The 19055-nt window shown below is 38.0% G+C and overlaps 1 protein-coding gene and 1 long non-coding RNA gene across 3 annotated transcripts in view; one reads left to right on the top strand and one right to left on the bottom strand.

Moving 5' to 3' along the window:
* The window catches only part of septin9a (septin 9a), a 108810-nt gene continuing 89755 nt past the window's right edge, over window positions 1–19055 (top strand). Inside the window, 2 exon segments of the mRNA XM_048194977.1 lie at window positions 1–286; window positions 9345–9428. Of these exon segments, the coding sequence (XP_048050934.1) occupies window positions 262–286; window positions 9345–9428 (109 nt within the window). The 5' untranslated portion in view covers window positions 1–261.
* The window catches only part of LOC125271053, a 39823-nt gene continuing 29852 nt past the window's right edge, over window positions 9085–19055 (bottom strand). The window contains exons 4-8 of one of the 2 annotated variants that reach the window (XR_007185502.1): window positions 14879–14998; window positions 14398–14531; window positions 11550–11667; window positions 10488–10581; window positions 9085–9534 (exon numbers count right to left, since the gene is read on the bottom strand). This is a non-coding gene — a long non-coding RNA (uncharacterized LOC125271053). The remainder of the gene's footprint in view (window positions 9535–10487; window positions 10582–11549; window positions 11668–14397; window positions 14532–14878; window positions 14999–19055) is intronic. The other variant, XR_007185504.1, reaches the window with a different exon arrangement.

The raw sequence follows: 19055 nt of genomic DNA, 5'->3' as shown, positions 1-19055 counted from the left end.
TCCCTAAGGCGGAGTTATCCATAGGTGTGTGTGTGTGTGTGTGGACAGGTAAAGCTGGAGGTGTGTGGGAGTTTAGTTCTAACCGATTTAGTTGGTTTAGTTTTAGGACGAATTAAATACATACATTTTGATCGAGGTACATGTGCTTTGTGGAGTGCCAGAGAGAAATTCAACGCAACTATCGAACATATTTCAGATGTTGCAATCTGAGATACGGACTTAACAGACTAAAGTTGAAATTCACAGGAGAAAAAAGACCCGATGAACATGAAGAAAACATATTCTGGTGAGTAGGACCATCGAAAGTTTTTTTGTCAACAACCAATGTTATCTCTCATAAAATAGCAGTTAATCTAGATACCGCTATGTAAAAGTGAAAGCAAACTTGAAAAGTTTATTTGCGCTGTGATATTCTCTTTTTATTATAAACAGTCGATTTAGGACTTATACAACATGTATGCAAATAATCTCTAAAAACTAATCATCTTGGGCTATAAACAATAGAAATTGGCATTGTAGGCTAATACGTAACGTTAGGCCTTAACCGATTAACTGAAAATTACCTCCCATAATTTCAATGAACTAAGTAGTTTTGCTCATGTGCTGTGCTCAGGGAAGTCAGATAGCTAGCCTACCCTTTGGCCTGGTTTACTTAAATTATTTTGTAGAACATTTTTAGATAAACATATGCTATTTTATGACAAACGTTGGGGTCTTGTACAATTATTAATTAGGGGTTATTTCCTTAAGGATGTCATACGTTTTGCATTGTGTGAATTAGATTCTTGGCGGGATTCGTCGTCTCGCGCCACTATAGCAGTTATCCAAATGTCAATAAACTTCTTTGTTATAGGCCGACATTTGTGATGTGCACATTTATAATAAACTTATAGGTCTACATAATCATTTGTCAGTGTTGTTTATCATCGACGTGTACCGCCCAAACCGACTGCAATGGAAAACGCAAGCGTCGTTCTGTTGTTATGGTTACCCCCCTTTGGCAGTCTATTTGGCGACGAGTAAAGATAGGCTACGCACACTGACTAAACTTGTAGGCTAACCTAACTTTATAATTTGCTGGAAACTTTTGAGAAAGAAAGAAAAAAGAAATCATAAGACTGGCTAACCCCATCTTGGGGGGTTGACTGACACCTCCAAATCATATATTTTTTAATATTTTATATTTTTTTCCATTTCCTGAACAGAAAGATATGTTTTCAGAATGAGGGTGATTTTTAGTATTTTGGTAAAAAGCTAAAAATGACCCTAGACCCTTGTGACCCTAGAAAGAAAGACCTTTACAACCCTAAGGAAAACCTCAAGACTGATCTGTCAATGGACACATTTAGGGTGATAATCACATCAACTCATTTGTGTGACTGAACATGCTAGCTTCCCTGTATCACAGTGGCAGCTGCATTTTGTAGTATGGAGAACATTCATTGCTTGTTCCCAGTGTTTTACCTATGCTGTTTCCCCTTCGTTGTGCAACAGAGCCTGCGGCGCTACATAGAGCACTTCCATTGAGAACAGCCGCATGTTTCTTCCCTATAATCTCGACAGACTCATAAGCCGAACTCTCTGTGTACACAATGATTTGGCAGGAATGTAGCGTTTCCTCGGGCCTGCCAAAGTCATTGTCACAGCACACCCAACTCCTAGCACACACATGTTGGATCATGTAATCAGTCTGTCCTTTTTCTCCTTCTTTCTCTGGCAGCACACAGTGTATGTGATCTCATTCAGAGATTATCCCTCAAGTACAACCTTGGCCTCCACTGCAAGAACAATGATAGTTCACCCAAAAATAAAAATTCTGTCATCATTTACTTCATGTTGTTCCAAACCTGTATGACTTTCTTGGATATTTTGAAGAATGTTTCAACTGCTTTTGCCCATTGGAGGAATGTCAATGGGCAAAGACAAAAACCACAACATGGAACAACATAAGGGTGAGTAAATGATGACAAAACTTTATTTTTTTGGCTGAAATATCCCTTTAAAGTCATAAGCACTTCAAGTTTTTTTTTATTGATTTACATTTTTCAAAGATTATGCAACACTTTGTATTGCGTGTGCACATGTGTGCTTTACCGTGTAACACACCCTGAGCACTTGAGGTAAATCAGTAACTCACAATGAGAAGTAATCAAACACTAACACAAGAAGACTCCACTAGACATGTTCACACATACAGGGCGTAAATCACACAGATCATTTATTAATCATGACACACTGTCAGCTCTTTCTGCAGCAGTTTAATGCTTGGATGAACTTCTGATTCCTGAACTGTTATGAGTCATTTTCCGCCTCCATTTTGTTTATTGGACACTTAAGTGTGAAGATCTTATGGAAAAAAACTACATGTTGGATTGCTTGCAATAATTCCATGTGGAATACTGTTAGGTTTCATGCTAAAAAATGTCTCCCATGTCTCATCTGGAAGTGAATGATTTTGAGCGGATGAATGAATCTCTTTGTTAATCCTTTATTTTGGATCATTGCCCAACAGAGCTTACTGAGGCAATAGAGACTCTGCACTAGCTATAGCACATTTTTTTTATCGGTATCTGGCTCCTTTTCCTTCACTGCCTCCCTCCCCTTTCCTGACCTGCCCTGTCATCACAGTCGAGCTGACAGGTGAGTCAGCGGCAACTCAAATCTCCTGTAAAATTAACCCAGGCCGAGAGTGCTTTGAAATTCCTCTCTGCTCCAGAGGCATGTCGACTTGGAAGGTTGATCACAGTCATTTTCAGTACCATGTCACACATTTCACATGTGCTAAAATGTTTCCTTTGACAGCACTTGACTTGACACTGAAACTGACAGATGGTTTGGTCCTTTCCTACCTCCTCCATGTCTCCCTGCTTCAGTTTTTGTCACTCAAGACTGTTATCTTTAGTGATTACTGAATGTGGACACGGAAATGTCATGGATTGATAATGGCCACTTCATCTCACAAGGTGATTATAGCTAAGAATCAGGAGAGAGGAGTTAAAGATTGCCTTCCGTCACTGTCAGTGTCACATGTCCAGCAAGGCTACAGATTTCTGCTAGCATTACCAAAATTATGATTGTTTCCAAACTAACTTCCCAAACACTCCCCCTATCTGTCATTGGTCAATCAAAGATATAAAACCACCCCAAACTGCCAACACTGGTCAAGTCGGTGTTGCTATGTCAGGCTGTGGTGCATTTCCCGAAAGCATTGTTAGCCAACTATGGTCACCGTTATCAAAGAGTCTGTGTTTCCCGAAAACATAGTTCTAACGAACATTCACAATCAGCATCGCACAGTTGTGTGGTTGGAACTACAGCTCTCGAGCTGTGGTTAGAAGCAGTTTGCATGACAAGTGGGCTTAATAAATCCTTAATTAGCAAGTTGACAATCTATATCTTTTATTTCGAATGTATACAAAAGTCATTCATGTCTTTTAGTTTGTTAAGAGATTTTAAGAACCGTTTTTGAAGAGTGCGTCTGTGTGTACAAGCTCTATATGTAAGAATGAGCCTATGATTGAATCTGGAAATAAAGCAAAATAACTCCATGTCTGTAATTTATAGAAAACAATCTAGCATTAATTCAATCTCAAACAGATTCATTAAAAGAAGTTATTATTCCACTACCTGCGTGACATCATTAACCAGCATGGTTGAACGACAAATTTGTGACAATACTGTTTCGGGAAACAGTCGTGACTAGCTAGTTGATTTCTTCAAAGATGCAGGGTCCTATGATTAGTCTAAGCCTCAGACGTCACGCCCAAGGACTGTTGGCTGAACGTCTGATGCATATGGCACGCTTAAGTGGAATCACTTCAGGATTTTCGAAGTCGTCATCTGGTTGGTTGAATTCTACAGGATGTCCGGGAGACGCGTGTATCGTGTTCCTTTAGTGGACCGCCTAGAAACTAATGGCGTGACGCCAAACCCCCCTCGTGGGAGAAGAACGCCATCGTTTTTATAATTGTGATGATGAGGGCTTTCCAGGATCAAGTAAACAGTAGATTTTTTTAAAAGTATGTGAAGTTCACAGCTCCATTGTTGCAGTAAACTTGCACAACGTTTTTGAATGAATAATTTATTAGATGCACGCCGGTCTGTTATTGTAGGGACATTGACTTTACATTTTCACGCCCCTAAACATGACATGGAACAAAATGAACTGTGATTTGGTGCGTAACATGTCAGTCAAACGTCCTCTTGGGCGGTCCTTGGCCAATGAAAGCTGTGATAGAGTCCAGACCTTCTGCCGTCAGTCTGAAGGTCTGGCTCCGCAAGACTATACTATGGTAGTGAAGCAGAGAGTTGCGTCGTTGTACGGGAAAAGCACCCCTGGTCGGGATGTTTAAAAACAGAGTGATATTTTGATAGTGCCACAGATTTACAGTGATTACACATTTCAGGAGAATCAACCTACAGTTTTTTTTTACTTATACAATAGTTGTGGGACGGATAAAGTTTTTTAACAGAACAAAATGACACACAAAGTCACCATGAAATCAAAATTGACAACTCCTTTTTTTATGGAATATTGCTGCAATTATAAATGATTTATCCATGTACATAATTTTTTTTTTAAATTCTAATTCACATGCCCTCATGATATTTAAACAAAACAACTTCCCATCCTTCTTGCAGCAACATCTCTTCTCTGATGACGCTTACTGGCGCAGGGGCGGGACAACCTGTCGCTCACATGAGATCGAGCAATAGCAAACCAACACTATCCAATGATCCAATAAATTCCCAGTGGACAAAATCAAGTCCCACCCAACATTTTTTCTTTTTTTACTCGGATATGTCACAATAAGGAAGAAAATACTATCTCAACTTCCGTTTCATCTCAACTTTAAGTGTTAAAGCTCAGATTAAACATCTCTGAAGTGTGTCTCTCACAAAGACACTGTATTTAGTAGCAATTTCTTCCTGTTCTTTCTTGATATGTCTGGTTTAATGGGTGGGTACTGGTCTATAGAGGAAACAAAAGGCATGGTTTTATTTTAGATTGTTTTTACACTTGTAGTCGGTATTTTTTCTTCTGTATTCATTATGATTGTGAAACAGAATGTCTAAATGTGCAATGTTTGAAACATGTAATCATAATAATAGTGATTTCAAAATGAATAATTTCCACTTATATAGGGTTTTAAACAGGGTTTTTACCAAATTAAAATCAGTTGGAAAGATGGCAAAGGCAAAGAATATATATATATATACAGTACAGTCCAAAAGTTTGGAACCACTAAGATTTTTAATGTTTTTAAAAGAAGTTTCGTCTGCTCACCAAGGCTACATTTATTTAATTAAAAATACAGTAAAAACAGTAATATTGTGAAATATTATTACAATTTAAAATAACTGTGTACTATTTAAATATATTTGACAAAGTAATTTATTCCTGTGATGCAAAGCTGAATTTTCAGCATCATTACTCCAGTCTTCAGTGTCACATGATCCTTCAGAAATCATTCTAATATGCTGATTTGCTGCTCAAGAAACATTTATGATTATTTTCAATGTTGAAAACAGTTGTGTACTTTTTTTTTCAGGATTCCTTGATGAATAGAAAGTTCAAAAGAACAGCATTTATCTGAAATACAAAGCTTCTGTAGCATTATACACTACCGTTCAAAAGTTTGGGGTCAGTAAGAATTTTTATTTTTTTTTTTTTGTAAAGAAATTAAAGAAATGAATACTTTTATTCAGCAAGGATGCATTAAATCAATCAAAAGTGGCAGTAAAGACATTTATAATGTTACAAAAGATTAGATTTCAGATAAACACTGTTCTTTTGAACTTTCTATTCATCAAATAATCCTGAAAAAAAATATTGTACACAAATATTTTGTACAATTGTACACATTAAATGTTTCTTGAGCAGCAGGTCAGCATATTAGAATGATTTCTGAAGGATCATGTGACACTGAAGACTGGAGTAATGATGCTGAAAATTCAGCTTTGCATCACAGGAATAAATTACTTTGTGAAATATATTCAAATAGAAAACTTATTTTAAATTGTAATAATATTTCACAATATTACTGTTTTTTACTGTATTTTTAATTAAATAAATGTAGCCTTGGTGAGCATACGAAACTTCTTTTAAAAACATAAAAAAATCTTAGTGGTTCCAAACTTTTGGACTGTACTGTATATATATATATATATATATATATATATATATATATATATATATATATATATATAAAATCCAAATAGACAATTAGTAGTAGATATTACATATGTTAGAATCTTAGTATGTAAAAAATGAATTATCTGTAATTATTATATCTGTAAACATAACTAATGCAATTTTTTAAAAGTATTTTATTTTAATTAACCTAATTTTAATTGCTGCCTTCTCTGTTTAAGTAAAAACTTTAGTGGTTCTAAAATTACAAGTAGCACTGATAAAATGTGTTGCATTTTTACTTCCACTGGCTGATGAAGAAAATTGATTAAAAAAATCTCTGACAATGAAAATTGACAATATAAAAAAATGTACAAAATAAAAAAATTAAACAAACTACAGTAGTAAGCCATAGTGCATGTGATGCAACCCACATTTGAGCGTATGTATTTGGCAATGCTGGCCTGTTCCGTCATGTCCCAATGTTATGTGCAGGGACCCCTCTTATTTACACAGAAAACAACCCAAATGATCTCACCCTTTCTTATCTCTGTAGTGTGTCAATAATACTGAGGACATTTTCAGCCACTTCATAACATATAAATCCATTTTGTCAGCTTGTCACTGAATTTCGTGTATGAACTCACCCTGAAGGCAGGTTTAATTTAATATAAACAGTGTTACATGATATACTTTGTATACCTGGTATATTATTTCTGTCACTCAGCCACTTTACCTTCATTGTGTGAATATTTCCTGTACTTTGTGGCTTATTGCATTTCAACACATTATGCTTTTATGTTTAGACTTGCTGAATAGGGTCTCAGAAGGCTTGACAGGAAAAACAGTTTTTTTTTGGTTGTTTTTGTTCATGTATGTGAGAAAACAAATTACTAACCAAATCAGTATCTAAATGCATAAAAGCCGAGACAGCCTGAGTTTATCATGCAAAATTAACCCAAAGAGCAGCTGATACATTGGAAAAGTTTTGGTGGTCTAGCATTTTGGTAAACCAAAGCACTGAATGACTGCTTCTGGGCTTGATTGATTTAGTCTGAACCAGCGACGTAGTGGTAAGAGGGCAACTTTCTCTGAAGTAGCCTATTTTTATCTGTTAGACAAGACAAGAGTGATGCATTATTAAAGCTAATGGCCCCATCTCTACACTGTCAGAAGAAAGGTACAGTGCTGTCACTGGGGCGATACCCTAAGGTACAAAGGTAAAAATGTACTAATATGTACCTTTAAGGTACAAATATGCACTTTAAAAGTACTAATATGTACCTTTAAGGTACTAATATGCACCATTTAGGGGTAAGTAAGGTACAAAGATGTACCTTTTTACCTTTGTACCTTAGGGTACCGCCCCAGTGACAGCACTGTACCTTTTTTTCTGACCGTGTATGTTTACATTTTGTTATATCTGTGATGCATGCCACTAACAAGTGTCAACAGATTTTGGATAAGTCTTTAAAACTGTTGACATTTTACTGGTGCCAAAACATTCAACCACAGAGCCAATACACAGATTCCTCTGCAGGAAGAGCAAACTGACTCAGCGACTCACCAAAGAGTGTCAGAAAGTTGCCAGAAACGATGACTAAAACAACACATCTGAATGGAAACAAGTTAATGCCTTGTCCCCTGTGAAACACAATAATTGTTATGCTTGTAGGGACTAGCGAAGAGTTTCATTGTTTCCTATGTTAGCGGCACACAGGAAATTCACACATTCAACTTGTCTTAGCCTTTTCTTTGTTACATACTTCTCGGTATCAGTGAAACATCTGAACTGTAAGGACTTACATTTATATACACATAGATTGTGGTATCTCTCAGTGATATATTTGGAGGAAATGGCAAGATGAGTCAAACTATTTACGAAAACTGTTGTTAAAAGTTACTTAACTGTGAATTTTTTTTTTTTTTTGTGATGTATAATTAAAATTACAGTAATAGAATATGTTTTTATTACAGTCAGCATAAATTAAAGGCATTACAAGAAATTGCTACCACAATTACAGTAATGAGAATAAGGCTCTTATGCATTACGGTTATGAGAATTAGGAGCTTAAATGTATATGAAAATGTTGTAAAAAAAAAAAAGTTTAATGTTTCTAAATATCATTTTTATTTAATTATTTTTTATTTTTAGGTTAAATATAATTTGGATGTGCTCTTAAGATGGGCCCACTTATGGAAAGGCATTTGTGTATGTCTCTTTTCCCCCATGCAGCTTGTTTTTAAAATGATCACATTTACCAGTATCATTGCACATCTACCAACCATATATAGCATGACCTACATTACAGTTCAAACCTGTGCAAACAAGTTTGGCCTTTACAGTTTGACCTTTAGAGTCATCTCTGTATCTCACTGTCGTGAGTTATAAACACTGTCACTTTGCAAAACTCCAAATTGAATCACTTCTTGTGTATGACGTCTGATACACCATAAAGTGACTTGCAGCACCATCTCTTCTCTGAAGATGTGCTTACTGGCATGAGGGCGGGGCAACCTGTCACTCATGTGATATCACAGCAAACCACAACCATCCAATGATCCAATTCCCAATGGACAAAATCAAGTCCCACCCTACATTTTTTTTCTTGTTTGAGAAGCCATTTCAAGCCCCGTTTACACTAGTGCGTAAAATGGAGACCCCATTTTAGTTTGAAAATGTTCACTCTGTATGTACGCGCATGCCCAGTGTGTATGAACGGTCATGTGACATGCGTTTTTTGGCCGTGTAGTGTAGACTGAGATTATTTCTGAAACGCTGTGGAAGCGCCAGTATAGACGAGGATCGTGTTCATTTTAAAACGCCGTTTTAAAACAAAAACGCACTAGTGTGAACAGGGCCTTACTCAGATATCAGTCATAATAGAGAAGAAAAGACTATCACAACTTCCGTTTCATGCCGACTTTAATCCTTCCAATCTGAAGGGTTGTAGATTTCAAGACAGATTTCAAAAGACAGCAGCGTTTGATCTGTCTATGTGTTTGTGACCCATCTGACTTGATTTTACAGACACATGCAGCCCTTAATTGAGTGGGCAGAGCTTCATTCCTCTGATGTCTGTTCCAAACACATCTGCTTCCCTCTACTTCATTTCTTCTGGACACCGTGTCCTTTACATCTTCCTCTATATCCTTCCTCCTCATTAGATCATTCTGATACGCGTTTCTATTATGTCTTCTGTGCTGACAGGCATTGCGAGGTCCACCAGTGGCAGGCTGAGGAGGCCAGAGAGAGGAGAGGCAACAAGTCCTACTGGTACTGGTACTGGTACTGGTAAGTGTTCACATTCATGCACGGGTTTGCTGTTGTTCATCATTGTGATACACTATAGATCAGAGGTTTCACCAGAAATTGGGTCACAGATCTGATCTGCTAGGGTCTGGACAGGAGAAAAAAAACCCTGTTAAATGCAAAACATAAAATGCAACTATATAATATGTATGTATAATTATGTAGTTAGTATAGTAAAATTTGTTAGCTTTTAAAAGGAGGAGGAACCTCTGTTGTCGTTTATGATGTCTGTATCCAATTACACTCTACAGTACTGCGGTAGAAGCAGCTAAATTAGGCAGATGCCAAGAGAAAAAATATGATCCAGACAACATTTGATACGGGTTTGCAGCAAGGATAAACATGGTTTATGCTGAACACAGTTTATTTTGTCTGGTGAATTATTGGCTGATGAAAACTATTGAAATTTAAATAACATTTGAAAGCCAAGTTGTTCATGTTATGTTAATTTAAAATAATTAGTTAATTTTTTGTCCTCATAAACCATATATACAAGAATACACACACACACACACACACACAGGTAAAAAAAATAGATCTTAATTAATTTGGGTAGATATTTTGTGTCAATGACTGGTGCCATTGCATTTTTATTTATTTTGCAATTGAACGATAAAAAATTTTTTGGTACCATGTTGGATTTCCTCTTGATATCCAGTGTAATATGAATCTTGAAGCAAAACCAGTAGATTATCAATATACTGATCTAAATTAATGTTAAATATACCTAAATGTGTTTTTGTAAAGCGTAATTCAGTTTTTAAATGTTTGTGTGCATGTGTTTGGGGGGCAGTGGTTACAGCAGTTGACTAATTGGGTTGTTTTCTCTGTAAGAAGGTTATATATATATATGGAGAGAGAGAAACCACATAGAGCAGTTTGCTGTGCATCTGTGGCTGTTTTTCAGGAAGCGTTCTCTCAAAGTGGACAGTGCAAATGATTTTTGATGTTTACATTCGTGGACTCGTGTATCTTTGCACATAAGTGGTTGCGTGAGGGTTCACACCTTGCATGCGTGCCTGTGTGTGTGTTATATCTCACCACTGAAGCATCCTCTCGCAGCGGGAAGCGCAGACTGCTTTTGCAAAGTCAGCACGTATGCATATGAGAGCTGGTTGAATATCCAGAGGTCTGCCTGACAGATTTCACAAACAAAACATACACATAAACACATGCTCATGAATGACGCATACTGGAGAAAGAATGCTAATTAAAGCTAATTTTGTTTGTGTGCTGTCCAGGCAGTCTTACATACTCTTTTACTCTTACATAAAACACAAACCAGATTTGCTCCAACTGTATGTGTGGTTACAGGTATGTGCATGTGCTTGTGTTTATTTTTTTGTGTGTGTGTGCTAATGTGTGTCAGCTATCAGACAACATAAAAAAATTACTTTTTAAAGAAGCATAAAAACAACTTTAATAATTCTCTAAGTTTTTGTTCTATTTTAATTTATCTAGTGTCATTAAACCTTGTTAATTATTTAAGTGTGAAGTTAACACTTTTCTTAACACACACACACATATATATATATATATATATATTGTATGCATTGACTTTTGGTCACTGACTTGCTGTGGAAAATGTCAACATGTTCTGTCTTTATGCTAGCTGCACTTCACAAACATGACATGTTGTTGGTTAGAAAGTATATCCTGGCGTCACGGAGTCTGAACGTCTGCTTAAAACAAGAGATATTTGGCTACTGTGTCTTTATAAGATGCCAGAAGTCCTTGAAACTGTATTTAAAGCACAGACTGTGCTAAACATCTTTGACCATATTGAGTACTTAATAATAATAATTGTTATCATTATTATTTAAGCCATAGAGCTTATATTTTGGTGGAAAAACACACAAAAACCACTAAAGTGTACAAAAGCCTCTCCTCCATTTTAAGTCTCCTCCCCAGATTGGCATGACTATATATTTATACAACTAAATCACAATCCTTTCAAACCAACTGGCACGTAACACCGTATCATGTACTTAAAAATTAAAATTGTCATCATTTATTCACCCTTGTGTCCTGTATGAATTTCTTTCTTCTGTAAAAATACAAAAAGAGTAAAGCTGAAGATTATTTTAATTCCCATACAATTACCTAATTTTACTTGCATTTGCCACATGACAAGCGTTCTTTTTAGACCCTGGCTGAGATGCTAAGGGTGTCCTGCACACAGCGCCGCTAGCTCTTGAAGTGATATCCATGCATGGAATATCTGAAAACACAGAATTTTGCAGTTTGTTTAGTAACTGTTTAAAGTGTTAGTTCACCAAAAAATGAAAATTCTGTCATTAATTACTCACCCTCATGTCGTTCCACACCCGTAAGACCTTCGTTCATCTTCAGAACACAAATTAAGATATTTTTGATGAAATCCAATGGCTCAGTGAGGCCTGCATCACCAGCAAGATAATTAACACTTTCAATGCCCAGAAAGCTACTAAAGACATATTTAAATCAGTTAATGTGACTACAGTGGTTCAACCTTAATGTTAGGAAGCAACGAGAATACTTTTTTTTGCTGCAAAAAAAACTAAATAATGACTTTATTCAACAATATCTAGTGATGGATGATTTCAAAACACTGACTGAAAAACACTGGCAGTTTGATACACGCTCCGAACCACTGATTCAACACAAGATTCGTAAAGCTTCAAAGCTTCATGAAGCAGTGTTTTGAAATCACCCATCACTAGATATTGTTGAATAAAGTCACTATTTTGTTTTTTGGTGCACAAAAAGTATTCTCGTCACTTCATAACATTAAGGTACAACCACTGTAGTCACATGAACTGATTTAAATACGTCTTTAGTATCTTTCTCACAAGTATCTTTTATCAAAAATATCTTAATTTGTGTTCTGATGATGAACAAAAGGTCTTACAGGTGCAGAACGGTATGAGGGTGAGTAATTAATGACAGAATTTTCATTTTTGTGTGAACTAACCCTTTAAGGTCCTTGCATGATTCACATGGGTCATACTTCTCAGGTCGGAAAATATGGAAATCCATTCAAATACATATAATTATTCCCTAACTATTACTTTCAATTATTTACTAATCAAGCACTTTTGGCCACATTTCTAAGTATTTTAAACAGCACTGTTGATCTGTTAGCTCTTCTGAGTGGTCTAGAGTGTGTTGTATGTTGCTAGCAGAGCCTGTTGCTACAGTAAGACTGTGACACAACATCTCTTTGAGGTCTATGAAATGTCATGTGTTTGGGAATTTACGGCTGTGAGTCTGGCAGTGGGTGTAGATCTATGAATTCTCTCATAGAGGCAGTATTGTTCCTGTGTTAAGAGGCCTGTTGTGGGAATGCTTTACAAATCACTAATTTACTACAAGCGCAAATATCGGTCAACTCAACATATTGGCATTTGTTAATCAATTTTATTTTGCTGTTGCTTTCTTTTCTGTATTATATACATCATATTGATAAATAGATAATTTAATTAGAGTACAATATCTATATATTTATGCTCTGAGTCTGGGGAGACTGATCTGGGCCGGTGTATTTCTTCACAAGCATTTAGGCTCGTCTCCCAGCTGTCTGCTCGCCAGGCGACCCTCCATCCCCCCAGAAAGGAAAGCCAAAGGTCATTCTCACTTCCTGAACAAGACACATCATCCTGATTTCAAATGCTTTCAAATAGAGGTCTGCATTTGCTCTCGTTGAGCAACACAAAGGAAAACAAAGGAATCTGCGTTGTGTGTCTTGGCCGTACTTGAAATTAGGAGCGGCAGGCAGCGTATGAAAATGTTTGTCTACGGTCTGAGTCAGTGTTCAGATGTTTGTTTTCGATCACAGGGGTGTGATGTTGGTCACGTCTATCTCCTCGACCTTTCTCTCGTGACTCACCAGAGCCCTGGAGAAAATCAGAGGGCTGTCCAGGATTCCTCAAGCCGCTGAGAGGAGATATTTTGGGACGAAAAGCTCATATCACATGGCCTTGGGTTTCCATCCTGCACACAATGCTGCCTCAGTGTCAGAGAACGCAGAGAGAGAGAGAGAGAGAGACTTCGAGAGAGACGGACACATGAGAGAGGACTGAAAAAGGAAAAAAGCAAGAACGCTCCATATGATCCGCACATGGGCATGCCGTAATTCTGCGTCCGCTCATTATTACGGCACACGGAAGACATTAAACCAAGAAGATTGGGGTAGAGTTAAAGAGAGAGGAGGAGAGAGAGAAAGGGAGGGAAAAGCTAAAGGAGAGCGAGGGAAAGCAAACAAGGAGGAGAAAGTGTTGGTGCGCTGGGAGTGAAAGAGGAAGTCCAACAAAAAAAGGGTTGGAGGAGAGACAGGCTACATGTGGCAGAGGAGGGTGTGTGCTTAGCCATGGAGGGAGACAAAATCGCAGGTAAGAGACCGGCGCGCCACCACTGGGACACAACCCAAAGAGATTGTCACATGTTGAAGTCTGTTTTCCGTTCTTTTCCATTGCTCTGTAAGATTCTTATGGCAATGGTCCTGTGTTTGTTGCTTTAGCTGGGATCTGCGACTAATGAAGACTTTGCTTCTTCACATGTTTTGTAGTTAAAACTGGATTCATCTAGCTTCTTCTTGTTGCTTTTTTGACTTTTCTACCAGACAAAGCATTTACGCTATACTACTTTTGTCCCTAGTGGCGTTAGTGCTGCAGAGCAGTGTGCGTTTGTAAGATTTTCCGTTGACAGGGCTAGATTTTCCATAGGCTTTGACTGGAAGAGGGAACCCGCTCATCAGGCTGTAACAACAGCCAATAAAGAGAGCTGTGTGTGTGGATGAAACTCTCTGTATCAGTGCTGTGGTGTGCTCTGCACTGTCAGCACACAGGCTTTTTGTAAATGTGCCAGGGACTCTTAGAGGTTCTGGCGGGCAGAAAAAAAAAACAGTGCAACACTCAAAAAAGTTAATACAGTATATAATACCGGCCTTTATGCTTTATCAGAGTTGACACACCTGGTGCCCTGAGTGAGAGCCAATGCCAGGATAAATATATGAGCAATGACTCTTATGATCTCTGTGATCTCACTGATCACTTCTGAGATAGTTAGCCATCAGCCCAGGTGGGTCTATAATGGATTTGGCAGGGACTAGGGAAGAGAAAAGAAACAAATCGACATGATCTCATTAGTAAATACTGTATGGATATTTGTAATTGAAATGTGGTTCTAGCACACATTTGATGCTGTTAATACTTAAATAAAGTATTAATAGAATCAAAGACGTATGCATTTTACATTTACATTTATGCCTTTTTTAGCAGATGCTTATATCCAGAGCAACTTTACAATAGAGGAACTAAGCAATTCTTCAAAGAGCCAACAATATTCATACATGCACAAAGGCAGGTTTTATGAAGAAAATAATTTTGTTTGTTAGTATTTAAGTGCGTTAAGGTTGTGAAATAGGAAGTGCTTGAGGATGAAGTGTGTCTTACCTGCTTTTTGAAAGTTGTGCTGATCTCAGTAGATCAAATGGAGGTTGGCAGCTCATTCCACCAGAGAGGAGCTGAGAGAGTAAAGGTTTTGGAGAGAAACCTAATGACTTGTGAAGGCACCTGCAACATGCAAATGTTTACAGATCTTTTAGGTTTATAGGACATTGAATTAATGGGTTTAATAGGTTGATATACATTGCATTTGGCCAATGACATTAAATATGTTCAACTGTATCACTTTTGTTTAACCAAAAATTGTACCAAATATCAAAGGATTAAACACTTTTTGAAGGATTCTGTCACTTTACCCAAGCCTAAACTATAAAATATTGAAATGAATTGTCATAATTGAATCACTTCATTTTTAGCTGGTTTGCCTTTTGTTTTGTCTTTTGAGATTTACAGCTAAAGAATGATAAACACACCAAAAATCATTATTAATGTAATTTTTAAAACTTTGTTTAGGGAAACCATACTTGAGTAAGTCTACATAATATTGTGATTAAAATGACAGTGACTATACATTTATCTGCATATTATATTTTTTTATGTTTCCAAGCTGTGGTAATACTATGGTACTTTTTGTTAGTGGAAAGCTAATAAGTGGTGTAAGCAGAGCCGAATGAACAAATTCATTTAGAACATTGAATCAGAGCTGACAGACTGAAGGAGACAGAGACAGAGAGAGACAGACAGAGAGAGATGGAAAACAGGAAGTGGTGAAAAAATCTTACAATTAACCTGTGAGGGATAAAAGCGCAGTTTGTGTAATAGGTCACACTGTCCAAGGGTCACATCAAAATTTCACAAAATGTTTTTGACACAGTACAACATATTTCCCAGGCTATACTTCCGTTACTTCAAGCTATAGTCTTGTTTTTTTGTGTGTGTCAAATGAAATAACGTCTACACTGCCACGATGTGTGACAAATAGGACTATTTACAGCTGTCCGAATAACCACAATGCAGTGTTTTCACAACATTAAGCAGTAAACGATTCCTTAAATACACATGTACACTCAAGCCACTTCCTCAAAACTTTTTTTTGACAAAAGTATAGTCTTCAACACACTCTTTTAAACTTTTAACTTCATCTTGCTTCATGGGTGGTTCTGCAACAACAGGCACTTTTAAGTCCCAGTAGTGAAATTTAAGGTTTATGTTAAAATTTGTCATCTAAAGCTTCATAAATATAAACACAGTGTCATTGCACACCTTGACTTAAAAAAAATTAATGAATAAATAATATTGTTTAATGAAAAAACACCAAACACCATTTTTGCTCATGTCCCACACCTGTGGTTTCAATGCTGAGATGCATAAAATTAGCTAATTCTTTTACAATATGACATTATTTCAAATGAATTAGTTTCATATAAATGTTACTTTACACCATCTTAAAGTTCTTTTTATGTTTTTTATGTTCTTCTAAATACACCTGTCCCACACTATTGACTCCTTACCGCAGCACTGAAAAAAGACTCTTAGGGGCCGTTCACACAGAACGCGTTTTTCTATTCCAATGCGCTACTTTCCCATTGTTTTTCTATGTAAACACGCGCTTGATGGACGTGCATGACTGTTACGCTCGCGTCTGGCGTCTTTTGCAGTGTCTCGCACATGAGCGCCGCATTTTTAAGACGCCGTGTCAAGTTACAAGAATTTCAACTTTTACGCGCAGCGCCGCTCATCAATGTCAGTTCCAAAACAGTCGACCAATCAGAAGAACTCGGAGGCGGGGCAAGCATTGCAAGCTTCTGTTTACAGTAGCAAGTTGGCATGACAACTGATATGACTGCAACATGGCTCATTATTATCTTATTTTCTTTTTTTTCCATGTCAAAACTTGTATCTGTCAATTCTGCTGTTTGCCCATTTCTATTATTTCCGTTATTGTCTTTGAGACAATTATTGCATCACGTCTCAAAGGTGCATCTCGAGATGCTCGCGTTCTACACTGCGCTTTTTTTAAAACCATTCCTGAGCGCTGCATCTCACGTTTTTAGACGCAAAGATGCGTTCTGTGTGAACGGCCCCTTAATATGACATTTGTTCAAAGCCAAACAAATCTAGTTTCTATGGGAACAGAAATTAGCATGTGAGCACATGCATGTGAGTTTACAAATTGGGCCAACCCCAATGGACTATAGAGGGTATGCATGTGACGTCACCGTCGACCGTTGCGACTGTGGTCACGCCCGCTAAAGCCGGGCACACATTTAACGACTAGCTAAAACATTCTAAGGGGCCGTTCACACAGAACGCGTTTTTCTATTCCAATGCGCTACTTTCCCATTGTTTTTCTATGTAAACACGCGCTTGACGGACGTGCATGACCGTTACGCTCGCGTCTGCGTCATTTGCAGTGTCTCGCACATGAGCGCCGCGTTTTTAAGACGCCGTGTCAAGTTAAAAGAATTTCAACTTTTACACGCAGCGCAGCTCATCAATGTCAGTTCCAAAACAGTGGACCAATCAGAAGAACTTGGAGGCGGGGCAAGCGTTGCGAGTTGGCATGACAACTGTTTTATATAATGGCAACATGGCAGAGGAGGCGCTCATTATCTTATTTTCTGTTTTTCCATGTCAAAACTTGTATCTGTAAATTCTGCAGTTTGCCTATTTCTATTATTTCCGTTATTGTCGTTATTGCATCACGTCTCAAAGGCGCGTCTCGAGACTCTCGCGTTCTATGCTGCGCTTTTTTTAAAACCACTCCTGAGCGCTGCGTCTCACGTTTTTAGACGCAAAGACGCGTTCTGTGTGAACGGCCCCTAAGACTGTGCTCAACATACAGCGATCCTGCGACTGAATCAGATTTAAATACTTACACATGGAATTTGAACACCGACTGTAATCGGCGACTGAACGCAACTGCCTCTGACTGGACGTGTTTAAGCGTGATCAGTCATAAGTATTAATTTACATTCATAATCGGCCTTACAATCATTAAGTGTGCGCGCGGCTTAAAGCCAAGTTCAGACTGCACGATTTTAGACCCGATTTTGGCTCACCGACAGGTTTTCAGAAATCGCCGACAAATGCCCGAAATCACAGGTAAATCGGTGCTCGTTCACGCGAGTGACAATCACGCAGTGTCAATGAGCAAAGACGTGATCTGAGAGAATCGCCTACGAGTCGCCGACGGCTGTGAGATATTTGGCATGCTAAATATCTGGACCTGTCGGCGATTCAAAATCCTGCTGTGTGAAAAGTGTTCTGACTGAAAACTACATCGGTGATGACCAACAGCCAATGAGAGAGCAAGATACAGAGCAGCGGGGAGTTCGGGGAGGAGTTATAGACCACAATATCAGCAAGCATGGCTTCGTTTCAGAAAAAGGCTTCTTCTCGGTTCTTTTTCTTGTTTTCGCTGCAAATGAGCGCACAGGCATTCGTATTGCAAGCTTCTTGCGGGCTACCATTTTTAATAATAATCCCAGTCTCACGTGAGAACTCCAGTCTTGCATGCGTGATATCACGTTGTTTCCTTGTCATGTCTCGCGTGGGTTTGGTTGTGAAACGTAGTTTGCGTGCCAGACAGAGTTGTCGGCGATTCTTCCTATTGTAAAGTCATGCAGTGTGAAACCTTCTGTCGCCGATCCATCGTGCAGTTTGAACACAGCAGCGACTGAATGCTGGCCAAGATAGTCATGCAGTGTGAAAAGAACAGTGACCCGACTACTTTGAAAATCGTGCAGTCTGAACTCGTCTTAAGTGGCAAAAGACTGAGCGGCAGCATTGGTTTTCAGCGTGAATGTCGCGAAAAACAAACAAAACACATCCAAAACGGGAAAGAGCTTTGTGATTGACTGTACAAATAGCTTTGACACAAAACCTGAGGTATATATTTAAGGACTGCCGAAAGCTACAGAAAAAAGAAGCAAATGGATCACTGCAATTCACAGAAACAGCTGGACTCCAGCAGAGCTTTCAAATGGAGCGGCATTTAATAGACAGAGCCGTAGTTCACTGATAAGCCACGCAATATTGCGTTCATTATCGAAGGCGATACATCTAAGATATGAACGCGATATGTTATGTTACATGGATTTAATAGCGTGGCTTATCAGTGATCTACGGCTCTGTCTATTAAATGCCGCTCCATTTGAAAGCAGGTGATGGCGATTTAGCGGTAATCAGGGAACCGGCTTTACTGACAAAATGCGCGTGACAA

Source organism: Megalobrama amblycephala, linkage group LG1 (genome assembly GCF_018812025.1).
Source record: "Megalobrama amblycephala isolate DHTTF-2021 linkage group LG1, ASM1881202v1, whole genome shotgun sequence".
NCBI classification, from domain to species: domain Eukaryota; kingdom Metazoa; phylum Chordata; class Actinopteri; order Cypriniformes; family Xenocyprididae; genus Megalobrama; species Megalobrama amblycephala.
Note: the sequence above shows the minus strand (reverse complement) of the source record. Positions and strands in the feature narration are given on the sequence as shown.